Raw genomic sequence first — 18068 nt, 5'->3', positions numbered from 1 at the left:
CTGCGGCTTCAGGTGTACCCGGGACTTTTGTCGACGATTCGGACAAGCTACTTGTACCTCGTCTGTATATCCCTGAGGGAGAAGAAGATTCTTCTTGATGCTCTTTGAACCACTATCACAGACACATGCTGTTAATCTAGCACCTCGACGTAGGTTATGAAAATCAAGACCTTTGTAAGGAAACGAGCAGATTGTTTGGGATACCGTTTCTGGGTATCATAGTCGACATATGTAAGGCCAAAGCGAGTTACATAACCGTCAGCCCTATATGTATTATAATGTTAGTTGCTCAGTCGTCAATGGGATTCAGTGAACCGTCAGCAAACAACATACCACTCGAAATTGTCTAAGAGACCTGGTACAAAATGAAACATGTTAGTAACCACATTACCCCTGTAAAGATCGAATCTTACTCCACGGGAAGTACGCCTTAACGTCAACACCATCCTCATGTGTTGCTTGTAAAAGGACGCGCGTAGTACCTTCGAAATAATGGACACGGTCAGTGTCATTGAGAGCTTGTTCAAGAGGCATGGTATCCTCATCCTTCACTGCAAAACCGTTCTCTGTGACGCTGGGAAACCATGAGATGATGCCAAAGACAGTATCTCCAAGCTCACGTACTAAATGGGCAAATGGTACCGCTGGCGGAAGACAATGCGACAATTCACTGTAAGTTACTCGCTGCATAGGGACATAGCATCAAATTCTTACATTCCAAAGGTAATTGAGGAGCTAGCTTGAAGGTCAGCAATGGTATTGATTCAATGTCTGCAGGCTCACCGATCTAAATCCCTCGGGATCTAAACGAAGTCGATGAGTAGATGCCAGAGTCATTGAAGTAACAGACTTACAATCTTGGAGCCAGGCACAATGTGCTGGTAGCTCTGGGTCAACAAAGAAATTGAATCGATGATCTGAAAAATCGGACCTTGTTTGCCAAGTTGTGTTCCATCTGGACGAGTAAAGGTGTAGTCTACTAAACCTTGGAACTCATCATCGCCACCAGCACCTACCAGAAAAACATAATTTCACTGTGTTGTTAAGATACCGTCTCGGTGGATGGTGCTTACGGCACAAGTTGGTAGTGTACGTGTTCATGCCATAGAAGTCCGAAGACCCTTTGACAAGTTCGATTTCTTGTTCAGAGAATTCTGGGAGTCGTGATCCCAGCATCTCACGCATGTATGGAGGATAATGACCGAGATATATAGGATCCTGCATACCGCCCTCTATTAGTTCGCAAACAATTACACCAATCGCGTGGATACTCACTGCAAACCATCCTTTCTGAACGCATCAGTAAGACATTTGGAGGATAAAATAGGACGGTTACCTATGGCTACATCCAGAGCATGTTGTGCTGCCGCAACATCTGAAGTTCATGTAAGTTCGTGCGATATTGGTGGACATTTCGTGAACAAGACGCACTTTCGGGACTATCATCGTATGGCATCTGCCAGTCTCCGTTCAATGTGATACCTATTTGGCCTTTTTGAGCGGGCTTGAAAATTTCTCGGTACGCTTTGACGGCACTAGCATGCGATAGTATAACGTTGCGACCCACGCTATAGAAACTTCTGAATATTGGAACAAATAAAGAGATATTTGCGACATACATCCAAGGCTCTGTGGATGAGTCTCCTTCTGGGGAACGAGCTCGGTCACTTGATCTCCCAGGTGCGAAAACACCACGTCCGTAGCCCAAAATAGAGATACACCACGGTTCGTTCATGGTAAGCCTATATTTATAACATCAATTAGTTGTTGCGTCTGGAGGTTTTTCCAACTTATAAAATCTCCGCGGATAATTCTTTGCAAAATACATGCAAGAGTGTGAGAAGAAACGTGGGGCCTAAAGTACAGCGATTGAAGATATACGGGTCGAAAGTACTCACCAGTATTTAACACGGTCCCCAAATGCTTCAAAGCAGACCTGAGCCCCCACCGATAACTTAACCAAAACCAAATTACATAAAAATGATTCATCAATGTACCTTTGCATAGCGAGTATAATCTTTGACAATTTCCTCCTTGTTAAGCCATCCTCCGTATCTCTCGTGAAGAGATTGAGGCAAGTCCCAATGATAGAGTGTCTAGGACAGAGACCTAAGTTGCAAAATGTGAAAGGGAAAGTCCAAACGTACGACGAATGGAATGATATTCTTCTCCAGTAATGCGTCAATTAATTTCGAGTAAAATTCAATTCCTTTCGGGTTTACTGGGTCATCTCTACCTCCAAGCGGGATGATACGGGACCAGGCGATAGAGAAACGATATGATTTAACACCATATTGCGCGAGTAGTTCCACGTCTTCTTTCCATAGCTTGTACGAATCGGTAGCGACATCACCGTTGCGACCATCCAGTGTTTTTCCGGGAGTACGAGAGAAGTCGTCCCAGAACGACTTTCCGCGTCCGTCAACATCAGTTGAACCTTCTATTTGAAAACTTGCTAAAGTGTATTGTGAGCGATAGGTACTAAGATAGTAAAAAATCAACTTGCCCGTAGCAAATCCCCATATGAAGTCCTTAGGTAGCAACTTGGTCAGAGAGTCAGAGGCCATGATAGGAGCAACCTGTCTGGCTGTATTTCTTCATTGTTGAACGGGGAATGGCCCTTCTTAAAGCGGGATAATCTTGGTTCCTGAGTAGAATCAACCCGAGGATACTCCACTGGACTGATGGTGCACCACCAAAGCGGGGAAATTTCGGTTCATCCACGTGCCAAGCACGGGAGGTCAACCGGTGATTCCGAACAAACTCACATCTTGTCATTTTGCTCTCATCTTGCTCTCCTTTGCTCAGAGTCATGGCACATTTAACGCTATCCGGTATTGCCATCTTAGGAGCTGGGCTCTTTGTAGCCGAAGGTTTTTCTCTTCAACTTATGCAAATATCAATGAATCGTAGTGACATCGATCTCTGAATATCTGTAGCCTATCTACCTGCCCTTGCTACTCTAGGTCCAACTTCTTTCTCGCTAAAGGCGGTCTATTCACGATCGGAAAAGAGCTCTAGCGAAACCGCCCAGAATGCAGCAAAAATTCTAGGTCTTTCTTCTTCTCCTGACGTATACTTTGATGGAGATCACCCGAACAATCTGGATGCTCTTCTTGCGAGATCTGATATAGCTGCTGTCATTATTGCCCTGCCCATTACATTGCAACCAGAAATTGTTGTGAAGTGTCTTCTGGCAGGGAAACACGTCCTGAGCGAAAAACCTGTTGCTCCTGACGTTGCACGAGGTCTTAAATTACTTGAGGATGCGGAACCCATCTGCCAACAGTACGGTCTTGTTTGGCGTGTTGCCGAAAACTTTGAGGCTGAACCTGTTTATCGTGCTGCTGGCGAGACCATACGATCTGGAAAGATAGGAAACGTCATATTTTTCAAAGCTTCAGTCGTCAATTTCATCGACAAAACCTCCAAATGGTATAAAACTCCTTGGCGCACAGTACCTGACGTACGTGTTGTTTTTCGAATCGTCCTTCTTTACTGGTGTATTGATTCAATCTTTGGATGACCTAAGTATCAAGGAGGCTTTTTGGTAGGTGATTTTTCACATCTCATTACATGAACTCTGATTTTCTGTTCAGTTAGATGGTGGTGTCGTACGTTATATCTGAGCACTCGTAATTGTATGCCTTGACTGGAACCTGGTATTATCTAGCACACAATAGCGGCGCTCCGCACGATGCTTCCCGAACCATTCACTCATTTATCTGGCTTCGCTTCTTTGAACAAGGAATATCTCTCACCTCACGATACAGTCCACTGTGTTGTCCGGGCTCAGTCCCACTATCATGGAATCATTGAAATGACCTTTGCTTCACCCACTAAATCAATCCCCGCTGCAGAGAATCTCGTCATCACAGGTTCAAAGGGTTGGCTTGCTTGCAACTCGACTTCGGAAGGATTTAAGATTGTGGTAAAGGTTGTGGAGGAAAAAGAAAGCGGGAAAACAGGAGAAGAAGCGGAGTATAAGGAGAAAGAGGAAATCATAAGCTTCCCCCGAAAGGGTGTGGAAACCGAACTTGCAGCTTTCTTCGACGCTATCGGCAGGCAAGGGACGGGAGAATCTGCTTTAGATATAGGTAATCCAAGGGAGGCATTAAAGGATGTTGCGTTCATTCAGGCAGCCTTGAATAGCGAAGGTAACTTGATAGATCTTCTCGAGCTCATTCAAGCGTCTTCCTAGGTATGAGCTCCAAATTTCCACATTATCTTTACTATATGTTCCCCAGGATCTTTGTATATATACTGTAGGTGCATCGAATTATGTGCGTTGAATTTGTGTAGCGAGATATCTCCGTAGCGATCATCCTTCTAGTTCCAACACCTCGCATTCATTTGACATGAATGGGTGTCATCCTCGACGGAAAAACACAGGAAAAATCGACCTCAGTTGGTGTCAGAAGACTTGACTCCATTTAAGCTGTAAAGAACATCCTGTGATGATGGTATAGTTCGCGAGATGAGCTCTAATGTTGTGCAACTTGCAGAGTGGTGGTGTGAGTATCTGAGGCCGTATTGCAAGGCTTACAGATATAAGCTGTTCACGGAATAAGTAGCCGGATTTGCACCCGTACGGTATTGAGTGAATAAAAAAGTGACAGAAGTAAAATAGAGCGGTCTGGGACTGAGTTCATATCAGTACAAAGTCCCCCCGGTTAAAGAACGGCAGTGCACAGAGACTTAAGCTCTCGAGAAAAACTCGGATCAGCAATTAGGACTGATTGAAGCTTTGAATCTATATGTACATTGAAAACGCACGAGACATGATTCACAGTCTTGTTTGGACAAACTGATGAGGCTGACGCCTTCAGCTAAACTCGTAACCATCCAAGTAATCCACCATTCCGCCGATCGTAGCTAAATATCTATTAGCCAACTTTTGTCTTTTTCCAATGGTCAAAGCTGTTGATATCAAGCCTTATCGAGCGTCTTGAGCGATGACGTACTAAGTGTTAAAGAACCGAAAAAAACCACTGGAAAGAAAGTCTTATATAGCACCTTTGATAATTAGAGTCCAAGTACAATGTAACGGATACTGGATAGCACGAGTGAATGTAACGAATGTTGTAAAGTTCAAACAGATTTCCCGCGACATTCGTTCGGCCTAAAAGAATCATGAGGATAAATATCAAAAGGCAGTAGAAAAACTCACGAGGTTCGTCGCGTTCTAGCTACAAGCGAGATCAGGCTGAGGAAGACGCAGGGTATTGTCTTTGAGATTGGTTTTTCAGTAAATTACTTAGCCTTAGGATGAATAGACTTACGTCCAAACCACCTCAGTAGTAACCGCAGTCATATACGGAGCCTCTGGAATAAGAGTATTGAATACTCTGGTAGCAGTCAAAGTTAAAGGTCCAGTGGTTGCGGTGGTGGTTTCGGCTATGGCGCTTTCAGCAACGTCTCGCTTCTTCTGCAAGACAACGTTATTCTATCTGTTGAAAACGCATAGAAGAACATCATGACTTACCCTGCTTGCTGCGTTAGCTCCAACAGCAGCAAGAGCAAGGAGGGCGACTTGAAGAGAAAGCTTCATATCAGAATAAACTCGAAGTGGGCTTGAACTTGAATTTGGGAATTGGGAAGGAGAATGAAGGTAACCATTGAATCAGAATCGCTTTATAGGTTCCCTCAGCCTCCACTTACTTACGCGCAGCATTGTCATCAGGCACACTTAAAAATGGTTTTCCGGTCATAATTAGGTGAAGAAGACTTGTATGATACCGTCGCTCGGACAAGTATTTGCACCACGACTGTTCGCCTTTATTTGCGAACGCATACAGAGTTCGTACGTTCACTGGCGGCCGAATCATCCAATCGTTTCATGAATGGAAGGCTTACAACATGGTTTGCAACGGTTCACTAGGTTCAGTAATGGTTCATTGCAGTCATTGATGGGAAAAGGCGGCACGGAGAATGATGGCCGATCCCAAAAGTGATGCGTTCTTCCGAATAACTCTTCCGATTTCCGAAAGGTTCTTGAACCTGAGTCTTACTGCTCAGTATGTCGGAGTATACCTGACCTAAGAAGGGTGTAGCGTAAGCAGGAGTAAGCACGATTTCGTTTCGGAAGGAGAAAAGACTGATTCTTTGATTATGATTTACACATATTATTCACATACTGATTGTTCGTGGTTCAAACTGTAGAACCCCATTAGAATTTCCGCAGTACTTCCCAGTTACCGCTTGTACTTATGTAGTGAAGTATCATTTACATCCCGTCAGACACCGATATTAATTTCACGGATGTATGGATGGACATATGCATGCTATCTTCAGGTTTCACAAAGTGAATCAAGGTAGAAAGCCATATCTCCAGACCTTCCACATCCAGTTGCGATTGTCGGGTCTGTTGACAGGAAAGATGCTGATCCACTATGTGGCTATGATGATATGTCTTCATGCCTTCTGTACGAGTTTTTTTTTCACTATGTACATAAGTACTTGACAGCGTTTGTGTCGAGCTAAAGCTTGCATCTGCTGCACAAAGTTAGCACAAAGACAGATTCAGGTCCGACAATGGTGAAAAAGATGATTGATGGTCAAGGCAAGACTCACACGGAGTACGCATCTATCTGTACGCGCATGGAAAGTCAGAACAGATTCCGTCTGGTTGAGCAAACGTTTGATTACTGCGGTTACGTTTAGATGATAAACACTTGCCGTCTTTGTGTTCGGAAGGAAGGAACAAATATAGAACAAGCGTCACTACTGGTACTAACCAATGGCGAAATTTGGCTGTTTCTCGGTCCCGGAAGAACAGGAACAGTTTCCCACCGGTTTCCCATGCAATTATACCCTGGGTGAGGGCTGGGTGGGGGAAAAACGAAGACCGGACAAAACTCAGATAATTCTTGCACAGTTAGAGTAAGAAAAGAAAGAGGACGAAGAGGTATTGATCATAGATATTCATAGGAAGCCTCCGTTTCTAGGCGATGAATTAGTACATCCCTAAAGGGAAGTAAGTTCATGAACGTCGTACCAACCTGGATATTTCCTTGATGTTATCTTGGAGTTGGCATAAAATTTAGTGAAGACAACGTGGATAACATTAGACAGCATTCGTTAGGCAATGTGATACATCAGAGTAAGAATACAACGTTGGGAACGTACAACAACCGTCCAGGGAAAAGCAGTCCAAAAGAAACTGATTCAACGTCTATACGTTCGCCCTAACCCTCCACAAACGTGACATTGCTCCTGGAATAGAAACCCTCCAATTGAGCCATCTCCGTCACACCTCCAACACAGTGTGCCACCTAATCGAGGGTCACCGGGAGCGTATACGACGGATCCCGGAGGAGGTTGAGGCGGGCCATACGGAGCATAGTTACTAGGCATTGTTCGAATATTTGGCGGGGGTACGTGTGGAGGGTATGGAGGATGCGAATGTGGTAAATAAGGACCAGAAGGAGGGGGTTGTAAAAAGTCTTGCCCCGGGCTGAGGTTCTGGACGTATGCAGAGCCCGGATATCCAGAATTGTGTTGGGAGCGGGAAAATCCTGCCTGAGGTGGTCGTAGTAAGGGCAAAGGTCGCTGAAATGTTTTCCCTGTGCCCGCAGATGACGACTTGAACGAACTATATGTAATAGCACCCGAAAAAGGTTTGGCATACTTTGACCAACATTTCCGACAAGGATTTGATGGGTCGTTTTGTTTGTATCCGACGTTACGACCTGCCAATTACTGGATTAGCAAAGAATATGTGTGTATGGGAAGGAAAGACGCACATTTTTCACATTGGAAACCTGGTGGATATACAAGCAACCTGCCGTGATTCAAGAGTGGATGTCCTGGCACGGGTGTCTTTGTTGGCCTACCATCATCATCAGGAGTTCGCGGGGATCCTGATGGCGGAGGACCCAGAGGAGGTTGATATCGGATAGCCTCAGTAACATTGTCCGAAGGAGAACCTGTACCGGCAGCGTAGAATTCCTGAGCGAATTCTGAGGTCGGGGACATTTGTGAAGCATTACGGCGAGGAGGTAAAGGAGGTGGTTCAACGGAACTAGAAGCTTGTTGTGATGTCCAGGGGGATTGTGATGGAGACGGAGATGGGTGGCTGTATCCACTGTGGTGTGGGATGGAATATGGTCCGTGGCGATTATCGTATTGCGAGCCAGTTGAAAGGCCCGTTAGTTGGTCCGCAAGATGCCCCGTAATCTGCTGCCACAAAGACTGAGGTTGAGAAGGTGGTGGTGGTATAACATTATTCTGAATAGTAGACCATCCAGTCGAATTGGCAGTGAGGGGATGCTGTGGATGAGAAGGACTTATTGGAGGCGGAGCATTTTGAAAAGGTCTCCTAGGACCGTATTCAACAGTTTGCTCCCCATGAGTGGAATCTGGCGTAAAAGTGTAAGCTGGAGGAAGCTCCTCGTTCAGAATATCCGTCGAGGAGGAAGTGGAAGGTGTCGATGGTGGTGATGAGCGCTGGTGGTTAACCGGATGGTCATTATGTACGGATGGCGCAGATACTGAGGCAGGAGGTGTTACAGGACGGGTGGACACAGAGGAAGAAGAGACTTCGTTTGTTGATGATGACTGCGTCTGAGTATCATCAGTTATTGCTCGATTGCGAAATGGATTTCGAGAAGATTTGACATTAGTAGACATTGTAGACTCGGAAGTTACAGGACGTGTTATACGACCAAAAGCACGTGGTAACTGTATGGGTCATCGCCTTCCTCACGTGGGCACAGTGATCGGAACGGCAACATACTGTATACAGTGTCCGTCAACAGCACTAGTCGAGTCGCCCCCCGAGTCGCGCACAGCTCAGCGGCTCCACGGATGAGTTCTCTATGCATGTCGAGATTCATATACTACTGCTGTCGAAGTCTCTAGAATCAGACTGTGAGAGGGTTGTGCGTTGAGAACACCGCCATCCGACTACGTCTTAACAGACACGACATGGTCCAAAGACGGCGAACTGAACGCCACGAATGAAGAAACCTTGCCCTCACTTATATCTACTTTCAAGTTAGCCAACAGCTGGTTCATAGTAAAATATATTCCATGTACGTAGATGCAAGTTATGTAGATGAGTTGATGAAGTCCCAGGAGGTATTATATACAGTGAGATTTTTCCAGAGTATTGTGGCAGCAAGCCTTCGAATATACTACATAAATCTGTCCGCTGCGTATTTCGATTTTTGTTGCTATTTCTTTAAGAATGGTAGCTATGGGCACAGCTACATCAGCAGTTATATAGACTCGAAGATGGGAAACAGACTGCACCTGGAATAAGGCGGAAATCGAAGGTATTTCAGAAGGTATTTCACGCATCGTCGCTCGCACAAAGCTCAACAACGAATGAGAAGGAGGAGGTTTCATGATTTCGAAATCATGCAGCAGTTCTGGACTTTCGAAATCCAGCGACATTGCGCTATCAAACATTTCTACTCGGTTTCAGCGAAAGGAAGTTCATTCAGATGGAAGTACTATCATTCTCACCAATCGCTAAAAATCCCAAGTCCCAAATATCGGTTTCGAAGCGTGTCTGTTCATTGAATCCTGGGGGACGCCGCCTAGCTCTAGAGTAGACATCTGGATCTGGAATCATGGCTGCTAATTCTGTGAATTCTATAGTCAGCCGCACAACGGGTCGTACCCATCTGAATTACTCACTTAATCGAACCAGTATCGAATGCCCATCGTAACTAAGGAGCACTTGCTCAGCATTAATACTCCCATGACTTATTCGATGTCGATGAAGGTAATGAACTGCGTGAATAACATTCCGCAGAACGGTAGTGATGAAAGATTCTTTCATTCCCGCATCTCTGTTGAGATTGGCAACGATCACCTTCTTTAGATAAAGCGGATTCGAAAGGTCTTCGAGTACTACCCATACGTGATTCTCATGTTGAAATAGGTCTATGTAGTTAATGACGTTTGGGTGGTGTAGGAACCGCATATCATTGAATTCATCCGCCAGACGTGTCAACGTATTGGTATCTAGTTGGGATATTTCCAGCTGTTTGATAGCAACCCTCGAGTTCGTATCCTTTATTCGAGCAGCATAATTTTTGAGTGGAGAGCTGCTTGAGGAGTTTGTAGATCTGCATTGAAATGGTCGATAGGCGGCTGTCGAAGAGAAACGAGGTTTACATACGTAAGCTTCAGTTCGTGGTACATTCGGCCTGGATCTGCATGTCGACGGATCCGCTTTAAGGATCTCAACACTGCCGCTTGTTCCTCTAAAGGTCTAGTACGAGTTGGCGCTCTGTACATAGTCAAAGTCTGGCTGAACGGGGTGAAGTACCTTGCAGTTGAGGGCGAGGTATAAGAATAAGCTGTAGGTGGTGGGAGAGGGTCCACAAATGGTAAGACGGCGGGATCAGTAGCAGACCGTCGTAGGATGTGCTTCAAGTGATCCACCACGAGTCCACTTTTCGGTCGTGAGGCACGATCATGTTTCCAGCAAGCGTTAATCAAGTTCCATAACTCGTCTGTCATGGCGTTGGTTCCCAATGGACGTTCAGGACGCTCGCCTTTCAAGACCTTCTCCAGAACCATGATTTCGCTGCGAACATCCGCGAATGGTACTCGACCTGTATATACCTAATGCAATCAAGTCAAGTCACTTTGCATCTGAGAATATCATATACTGTTACCTCAATGCAAAGACAACCATACGCATACACATCACTGGCCGTTGTACGCTTGTAGCACTCAATCCCAGGAATAGGATACAAAAGTTCAGGTGCCATCCATCGTAAAGTGCCTCCCTGATCCGTGGTATTGTGTCGGGTACCGTCAGCAAATATGGTCAAACCGAAGTCTGCCAGTCGAGGTTGTCCGGATTCATCGATCAAGATATTACCCTGGGATTGAGAATACAAGTTATTGAGCGTCAGAAGGTAGGTTGAAACATTCCATACTCCTTTGATATCACCATGGACGATATTCTGCGAATGCAGATAATGGATACCTATTCCGGCATGTATGCCCTTAGTCCACACTGTCAGTACATCAAGATAATCTAGACATGCCTTGAGAGATTTCGAATAGCTAATGTCATTGGTAGGTCATTCGTTTAGCGATCAAGAAATCAAGAAAGAAGATCTTAAGAACCTTACCAGCTTATCAATGTTCGCTTTGGGGTTGTGTTTTAGAAACTGTGTGATAGTCCCGTTCGCCATCCACGGAGACACCATACAAGGTTGGCGAGGAAAGTTCTCTGCGTCGATACCAAGAAACGGTAAGATAAACTTGTGATAGAGCCGTTGCCAAATGAGGGCTTCCTTGCAGAATCTCTGTAAGAGAAAACTGTAGATGTACAAACGATGACAGTGGAAAGAGCTGAAGTTAACGAACTTGATATATACGATGGCTTTCCTCAAGCTGAAAGTGCCGTAGCCGCTTCAGCGCAACGGGCTTCCCTTTGTACGTGCTACGATACACATCGCCAAAAGTTCCTCCATACGAGTTCTTGTCTTTCACAGAAGCGACGCCATCAATGAACATATATTGAGGAAGATTCGTCGAGATCTTCGAAAGACTGATCAGGAAACGACGAGCGTCGAGTTGCTCAGATTCACGGAGAAAGCTTGTATCTCTCATTATCTGCGATGCCGAATGTTATAAATTCGTGCTTCTATTGAGAATTCACTTACATCCTCTAGAGCGTCCATGAACAGGTCTGCCTCTTGTCCTTTCAGAGCCATTGCAGCCGTCTTTTCTTCCTCTGAGCCAAGTATGATCTTTATCAAACGCGCGACTTGAGGTTCGTCTTTAGTAATCGCGTCATATATCTTATTCTCGTAAGCACTTGAAACTTCTGGTGTAGCAAGATTGGAGAGCATCTGAGTCGGACATGAGCAAGGTGACGCTAAGCTGTCAGTGTGAGATGTACTTACCTGGGCTAGCTTGATGCGATATTTTCGACTTTGCACCACACCGGGGACAGCTCCAACTGAAAGCTCAGATGGAGGATGCGAGAGTGTACTGTCAGATTCTGTCGATCCGTCCGCGACTTTACTAATCTCTCGTTCCACCAGCCGATGAAGATGCTGACATGGTATAGAATTAGAATGCGAATGAATAGACCAATACCTCTCAACGTACAAAATATATCTATGTACCATAAGAGATTGAGCAGAGCGGCGCATTAGAAAAATAGAGGCCGCACCATTTCTGGTTGATCTGTCATGGATTCGATAGTTATGTATTAGCAGCGATAGTGTATCTCCTGAGGATTGTACGTGCATTTCTTTTTTGAAGACTTGAGGGTGTCCACGCTCGACGAGAAAGTGGAAGTGGAAGCAATATGTGTGAGTGTCGGTGACGAGGACATGGACGCATTATCCTTAGTGCGAGTTCAGCGTTGGGTCGTACCTATTGTGAGAATGAAAGCAAGCGTACATCTAATGCCACAAGCTCGAAACCAGACTCGGGAGAGAATATTGATTCAGATGGAGGAGGCGTCGGAGGAAGAGGTCTATCATATTTTTCTTTCCGTTTTTTCTTTTGTTCCTTCCTTTCTTGAGGGGATAATGTCGCGTTGCTCTTGGAAACTGATAGAGAGCTAATAGACGATTGTTGTTCGGCATGAAATGTACGCTGTTGGGGCTGCGTGCAGACTTTAGAAGCAAAGCACAAGCTAAGAGTGGAATTTAATACGCACTTCTTCCGTAACTTCACGAACTGTACTCATTTTCATGAAAATCTGGGCTCCATTTGAACTTCTTGAAGATATCAATGACAGCTCCGGATTTGAGTTGGATTGCTGGATTTTCGACCGTCCCTTTACTGAGCGTAACATCCGGGGATGACCCACGCTAACGAATTCACTCATACTTCGTGAATTCGTGGTGGGTAAAGATGGAAGTGAGGGCAAGAGAAATTCAATGGAGACGTCGATGCTCTTCGATATGCAGTGTGGCGCATACGTATATAGATCAGAAAATTCTCACTCTTGATTTGTTCCGCATTGCCCGGTACTGCCACTGCTGTGACTTCCAGCCTCGAGGTATAGAAATTGAATTCCACAGGTCGATACCTGTCATTACCTGTACTCTCGTAGGCAGGGTCCAGGGAGGCCTGTACAGCGCTTTGCGCAATCGCATGTGTACAAATATTTTCGCAAAGCACTGTACTGTATAAAAGATAATTTTACAAAATAGGACATGACATGTTGACTAGATTGACAGATACAGACAAAGCGAGACCCTTCATAATATTCATAGATAAATCCAAGGATGTACAGATAATACACTTAGGTGCTGGGATCGGGCAATACAACGACGAGTAAAACCATAAGAATTCGAGCCGTCAAGTACTAAGAGGGGGAAGGGGGAGGGGGGGCTCGCGTCCTTCTTGCCTTATCCTAGGACGATCTTGTTGGGCACAATCTACTCTTGAATGACCTGTAGATAGTTGGAAGGAACAACTGATAGATAATGAGCAGAAGATCACAACATACATATGTTCGTACACATACCTCCGACCTGTCCATTTGATCGCCGGGCAGGCCACCACTTTTTTTCCAACGTCCTCGAAACTTCAAGAATATCACCCTTCACGAAACTCAGTTCTCCTTCTCCAGAATTGTCGACTTCTGTACTACCATTGATAGCATTGTCTACAAAACAACCGCGTAAGAATAAAGCAAAGCTCTATAACTATCGCGCATTATTACTTACAGTTGTAGAGGGCTAATGCTTTCTGCGAATACGAATAATTTGAGCTGGCGGCATTGCTGCTCTCATGAGTTGCAATACTTGCTGGAACAGTCAAACGTGATGTGGTAGACTGTCGATCATTCATGAGTACTGAGCCGGGCCTATCAAACGACGTTCTGGAGCCCTCGTAGACCATCAGAGAAGGTTGGAATAGTGCAGGCCGCGCAGCATCGTCGCTCTTGAAAGTTTCTGGAGCAGAAAGCATGGTACTCCGAGGATCGAGGGCTACTTTGCTTTCAGAAATTGGATCCTTAGGTATAGGAGTGTGTGTTTGTGATTCTTCCTCGCGGTTGATTGGGAAATTTGAGTCCGAAGATAGCCTGATACGTGCTTCTTTTTCACTCCAAGCCATGTTCAGCCATGTTCAACCAGAAAGTTAGAGAGTAGAAAGCAAGAACTTACAACACTTGTAGCACCGGGGAGTCACGCTCGGATGAAAATACCAGGATCCATAGAAGATCAACAATCGAGAGAATAATCCACGCAGCGGCAATTGCATCGCGGGACCTGAAACCAGAGAAGATGTTGTTGTTTATGCCCAGCGCACCCAAGACGACAGCCATCGAAGCAAAGAGAGATATTTGAAGCCGGAACATATGTATTACATTGGTGCATAGTCCGTATAACACACCAATGTTAACGAGCAATTGTAAAAGGATAGCTAGCCATAGGGTTGCGACAGTACTGCGACCATCTGCATAGACCAGCAATCAGTAGAGTTTTGTGATACAGCCCTGTAGAACTAGGAATCTTACCTACATTTCGTCGCAGCAAGTCCCTGAGATATTAAGGCTATCATCCAAGATGCCTACAGATGAGGGAAGTAAAATCAATCGCGCGTAGAGCTGCGTAGAGGATGTGCGGACCAACTAACATTCGCGAATATGGTCGTGACAATGAAGAAAGGGTGAGTTAAGAGCGAAGCCCTGTCAAAAGATGCGAGCATGAGTAGATTTTGCTTGAACTTGCAATAGGTTAAGATTGAAGAGAGAAGTTGAACCAGAAAATAATCATATTGAACACTGAACCAGAGTTGGTTGAACGTACTGAATTGATATCCCGGAAGGTCCGAAGCGCTTTTCTATTTAGGGACCGGCCGTGTAATCTCCTTCCGACGAATTCCTATTCAAGATCCGGAACAAGCCGGCTGTCTTCAGCGCTTTCACTCAGAATCAGCCTGCTTCCGAAGTTACAGTGTCGGTAACATCAGATTAACACTCTTCTGAATTCTCCTGTCCATTTTCAGTGTTTCACATCGCGAAATGTACTCTGCCGGAACCGCTATTATTGACTGCTCGACTGAGTTTTCCAGTACGGATACATGTTGATTCCCACCGGTCAACAACATACCCTAACATACGCGTGTTCTTAACTCAAGAACTCGACATTGAAATCTTCCTTGTCAGAATTTCTTCTGCTCTCAATTATGGATCTTTTAGACGTTGAAGCTGCTCGAACCCAGTTTCCTGCACTCAAGACAGGATTCATCTATGGAGATAATGCAGGCTAGTCACCATTCATCGATCATTCTGACTGTCTTGTAGACTGAAAGGCTTATCGATCAGGCGGTTCCCAGGTCGCTGTGAATGTAGCTGATAGAATCTACGAATATCTCTTGAACTCCAATGCGCAATTTGGTGCAGACTACTCCGTATCTGCGGAAAGTACTCGTCGAGTAATGGAGGAGGCCCCTGATGCGGCAACAAAACTTTTCAATGCACACTCACCTGACGAAATTGTTTTCGGGGCTAGCTCAACCATTAACCTCGAGAATCTGGCTCGAGGATTGGATAGCGACATACAGGCTGGAGATGAATTCATTCTTACTCTTGAACACGAAGGTACGTATGTATCCCGTATCAGCGTTGAAGGTGAATAACGTGGCTCTGGTAGCTAATGTGGGCCCATGGAAGAGACTGGCTGCTCGCCGTGGTGCAGTCCTCAAATACTGGACCCCTACTCCTACGACTCCCAATAACCCATATTCTGTAAATTACAAAGTGGAAGAACTGCTCCCACTCATCACTTCCAAGACCCGTATTTTGGCTTTTGCAGCGTGCTCCAATATACTTGGGACGATCCTTCCGATCAAAGATATAGTTTACGCTGCTCGTAATACGGCCAAAGAAAAAGGATCGAAGAAGTTCGAAGTATCCGTAGATTGTGTAGCCTACGCCCCTCACCGTCTGATCGATGTACGCGATTGGGATGTCGACTTTTGTGTCTTTTCTTTCTACAAGGTGGGGATGATTCAACCCAAGATTCACAATTTTTTATTAATCGCTTTTTCGTGAAGGTCTATGGGCCTCACATATCTGCACTATACGTTCGATTGTCATCTCTGCTTGGATCCGTTTCTGCGATCACGCACCACTTCTTAAAGGTGGACCATAAATCTTACAAACTTCAGCCCGGTGGTCCGGGGTATGAGCTTGTTTATGGCACTACGGGTGTGCTGCCATACCTACTTTCACTCACTCCAAGCAATGATCTTAAGGCCTCCTTTAACACCATTGCTGCTCATGAGCAGAAGCTACTACAGCCTTTGCTGGCGTTTTTGACAGCCCCCGAACAAATTGAACGCGGTGTCAGGATTGTTGGTGAAGAAAGTCCTGGTACCAATCGGGTGCCTACCATATCTTTCGTTGTCGTCGGAGAGAAAGCCACCAAAAGTAGCGATATTGTCAAAGTCTTTGACAAGCAAGGAGGGGTACGCTCAGAATCATTTCGTACAACTACAAAATTGACTTCCGTTGCTCAGATCGGGATTCGTTTCGGTCACTTCTACGCTTATAGCCTTATCGACCAACTACAACCCAAGATCGATGTTGATGACGGAGTGGTCAGGATATCGCTGGTCCACTACAATACGGTGAAGGAAGTAGAAAGGGTCGTCGAGATCCTCAAGAAAGCTTTGGCATAGGTTGTAGAACACAATGAAATAGCCAATCCAGTGGGCCAAGGTGATGTACTTGACAGAAATCAAGTTGCATACGCATTCACGGTGACGATAAATCTCTGACTATCGGATATATCGCGAGCCAGGTGAACCTTGCTGAGTAGCAGCGAATTATTCAGCGCCATTTATGGCTAGCCAGCGGCGGCTTTCGACTACTAACACTACAGTTCATTCCCTGTAACAAGATATCAATGCATGAGTCAGGGATTGACTGGCTGCTCAAATGCCTTTTACTCTAAGTGATGTATAACTTTACAAATATTCGTATCCAGGCGTTCCTGAAAATAAGGAACCGGGAAGGATGTAGAAGGAAGATGAGCCGACAACCGTGACAAAGGTTACATCTATGTACTTTCCAGGATTCGATGCTGGTCAGTGACTAGTGACTGGTCAGTGGGAATGACATCCAGGAACCGGTTGCGGAGTTTTGAGGTTGAATAATCAAAACGGGAGTAAACGGGCCGTCAGCCATCCTTACAGTAATTGTAATCGAGAACTCCCGAGAACTTCTCCGAGGCGAACAATCATAGTGGCCAAGTTTTGTCCGTAAGGTACCATACAAGCCAGCTCGAGCACGAGCACGCTTGCTTTGGCCCAATGGATAGACTGTCAACAATGATTGATGATCCATTTGATAGATTCATCAAATTCGACGCTCTCTCTGCTGCTCTCTGCTCATTTGCGATACGCACACAAGTCTGCACAAGTCCAACCTACTTTTTCGTGCGCAGCATTGAGGACCTAGTTATGTACAACCTCACATGATAATCATACGAGATGCTTCGTGAATGGTATCGGGATAGGATTAGGAAACCGCCACTGTCGATGCCATATAGTGTTGTCAGCATATGTGTACGCGTAATTTCTGCCGCCTTCGGCACTCGCAAAGCTTGTCTCTCTCATACTACAATATACCAGCATCTTGCTTCATGAAGAGACTGGTTGATGGAACTGCGCACTATATAGAATGTAAGCAACGTCCTCCTTGCACTTCCTCGTAGTCCCAGCAGAACTTCCCTGTCCTAATACCTTGTACCAGAATAGAATACTGCGATTCAATTTTCCTTATGTGCTGCGGGACGGGGACTGTATTTTCGGAATTGGCTGGTGAGGTAAAGCTGCGGCATAAATCACGGTTCGTGTGGATGGAGATGTAAATCAGAGACGGACATAAACACATAGAACGAATTCTCAGCATATAATCACAGAATTCTGGATGTTGCATCGTCCGAAACATCGCTCCCTCGTTCAGGGACAGCTAGGGAACAAAGCCAAAATTCGAACCGAACTTTCGAAACAATTTCGTCTGTACTAATGGCTCGTCCGAAACGAAACGACCAACCTCCCGATTGACCTATTCGAATTGAAAGGATTTCGCTTGCATGAGAGTCAGTTGTGCTTCAACG

General features: G+C 45.3%; 7 protein-coding genes across 7 annotated transcripts; 2 read left to right on the top strand and 5 right to left on the bottom strand.

The window, feature by feature from the left end:
• Positions 1–131: 131 nt before the first annotated feature.
• C8R40DRAFT_1041546 (glycoside hydrolase family 1 protein) lies at positions 132–2567 on the bottom strand (the record flags this gene model as incomplete). The annotated part of the gene is made up of 15 exons (XM_046224007.1): positions 132–264; positions 392–574; positions 625–644; positions 715–735; positions 784–803; positions 855–878; positions 932–1012; positions 1074–1232; positions 1337–1375; positions 1432–1568; positions 1620–1742; positions 1899–1936; positions 1998–2096; positions 2148–2451; positions 2503–2567. The coding sequence occupies 15 exons, from the start codon at positions 2565–2567 to the stop codon at positions 132–134; spliced, it is 1446 nt and encodes a 481-aa protein (XP_046088049.1).
• Positions 2568–2772: 205 nt separating this feature from the next.
• Positions 2773–4618, top strand: C8R40DRAFT_1096689 (oxidoreductase family protein). Its single transcript, XM_046227748.1, has 5 exons — positions 2773–2873; positions 2940–3466; positions 3533–3550; positions 3600–3614; positions 3674–4618. Exons 1-5 carry the CDS (start codon positions 2813–2815, stop codon positions 4199–4201), a joined length of 1149 nt encoding a protein of 382 aa, XP_046088048.1. The 5' UTR covers positions 2773–2812; the 3' UTR covers positions 4202–4618.
• A 156-nt stretch (positions 4619–4774) lies between these two features.
• Positions 4775–5605, bottom strand: C8R40DRAFT_1096688 (uncharacterized protein). Its single transcript, XM_046227747.1, has 4 exons — positions 5486–5605; positions 5283–5428; positions 5171–5229; positions 4775–5122 (listed from the first exon to the last, which is right to left on the bottom strand). The coding sequence occupies exons 1-3, from the start codon at positions 5549–5551 to the stop codon at positions 5202–5204; spliced, it is 240 nt and encodes a 79-aa protein (XP_046088047.1). The 5' UTR covers positions 5552–5605; the 3' UTR covers positions 4775–5122; positions 5171–5201.
• Positions 5606–7041: 1436 nt separating this feature from the next.
• Positions 7042–8665, bottom strand: C8R40DRAFT_1096679 (uncharacterized protein). Its single transcript, XM_046227746.1, has 2 exons — positions 7746–8665; positions 7042–7691 (listed from the first exon to the last, which is right to left on the bottom strand). The coding sequence occupies exons 1-2, from the start codon at positions 8629–8631 to the stop codon at positions 7168–7170; spliced, it is 1410 nt and encodes a 469-aa protein (XP_046088046.1). The 5' UTR covers positions 8632–8665; the 3' UTR covers positions 7042–7167.
• Positions 8666–8688: 23 nt separating this feature from the next.
• C8R40DRAFT_84152 (kinase-like domain-containing protein) lies at positions 8689–12251 on the bottom strand. Its single transcript, XM_046236410.1, has 13 exons — positions 12152–12251; positions 12088–12096; positions 11880–12032; positions 11637–11825; positions 11338–11586; positions 11100–11276; positions 11013–11031; positions 10635–10951; positions 10133–10581; positions 9646–10079; positions 9472–9591; positions 9256–9416; positions 8689–9197 (listed from the first exon to the last, which is right to left on the bottom strand). Exons 1-13 carry the CDS (start codon positions 12170–12172, stop codon positions 9177–9179), a joined length of 2319 nt encoding a protein of 772 aa, XP_046088045.1. The 5' UTR covers positions 12173–12251; the 3' UTR covers positions 8689–9176.
• Positions 12252–13095: 844 nt separating this feature from the next.
• C8R40DRAFT_83911 (uncharacterized protein) lies at positions 13096–14802 on the bottom strand. Its single transcript, XM_046236401.1, has 6 exons — positions 14578–14802; positions 14463–14511; positions 14106–14397; positions 13665–14044; positions 13463–13603; positions 13096–13411 (listed from the first exon to the last, which is right to left on the bottom strand). The coding sequence occupies exons 1-6, from the start codon at positions 14647–14649 to the stop codon at positions 13374–13376; spliced, it is 972 nt and encodes a 323-aa protein (XP_046088044.1). The 5' UTR covers positions 14650–14802; the 3' UTR covers positions 13096–13373.
• C8R40DRAFT_84282 (selenocysteine lyase) lies at positions 14507–16953 on the top strand. Its single transcript, XM_046236418.1, has 7 exons — positions 14507–15014; positions 15082–15104; positions 15166–15208; positions 15269–15544; positions 15597–15943; positions 16000–16413; positions 16465–16953. The coding sequence occupies exons 1-7, from the start codon at positions 14966–14968 to the stop codon at positions 16624–16626; spliced, it is 1314 nt and encodes a 437-aa protein (XP_046088043.1). The 5' UTR covers positions 14507–14965; the 3' UTR covers positions 16627–16953.
• The last annotated feature ends 1115 nt before the right edge of the window (positions 16954–18068 follow it).

The sequence above is a fragment of the Lentinula edodes genome, assembly GCF_021015755.1.
Source record: "Lentinula edodes strain Le(Bin) 0899 ss11 chromosome Unknown C8R40scaffold_11, whole genome shotgun sequence".
Taxonomy (NCBI): domain Eukaryota; kingdom Fungi; phylum Basidiomycota; class Agaricomycetes; order Agaricales; family Omphalotaceae; genus Lentinula; species Lentinula edodes.
Note: the sequence above shows the minus strand (reverse complement) of the source record. Positions and strands in the feature narration are given on the sequence as shown.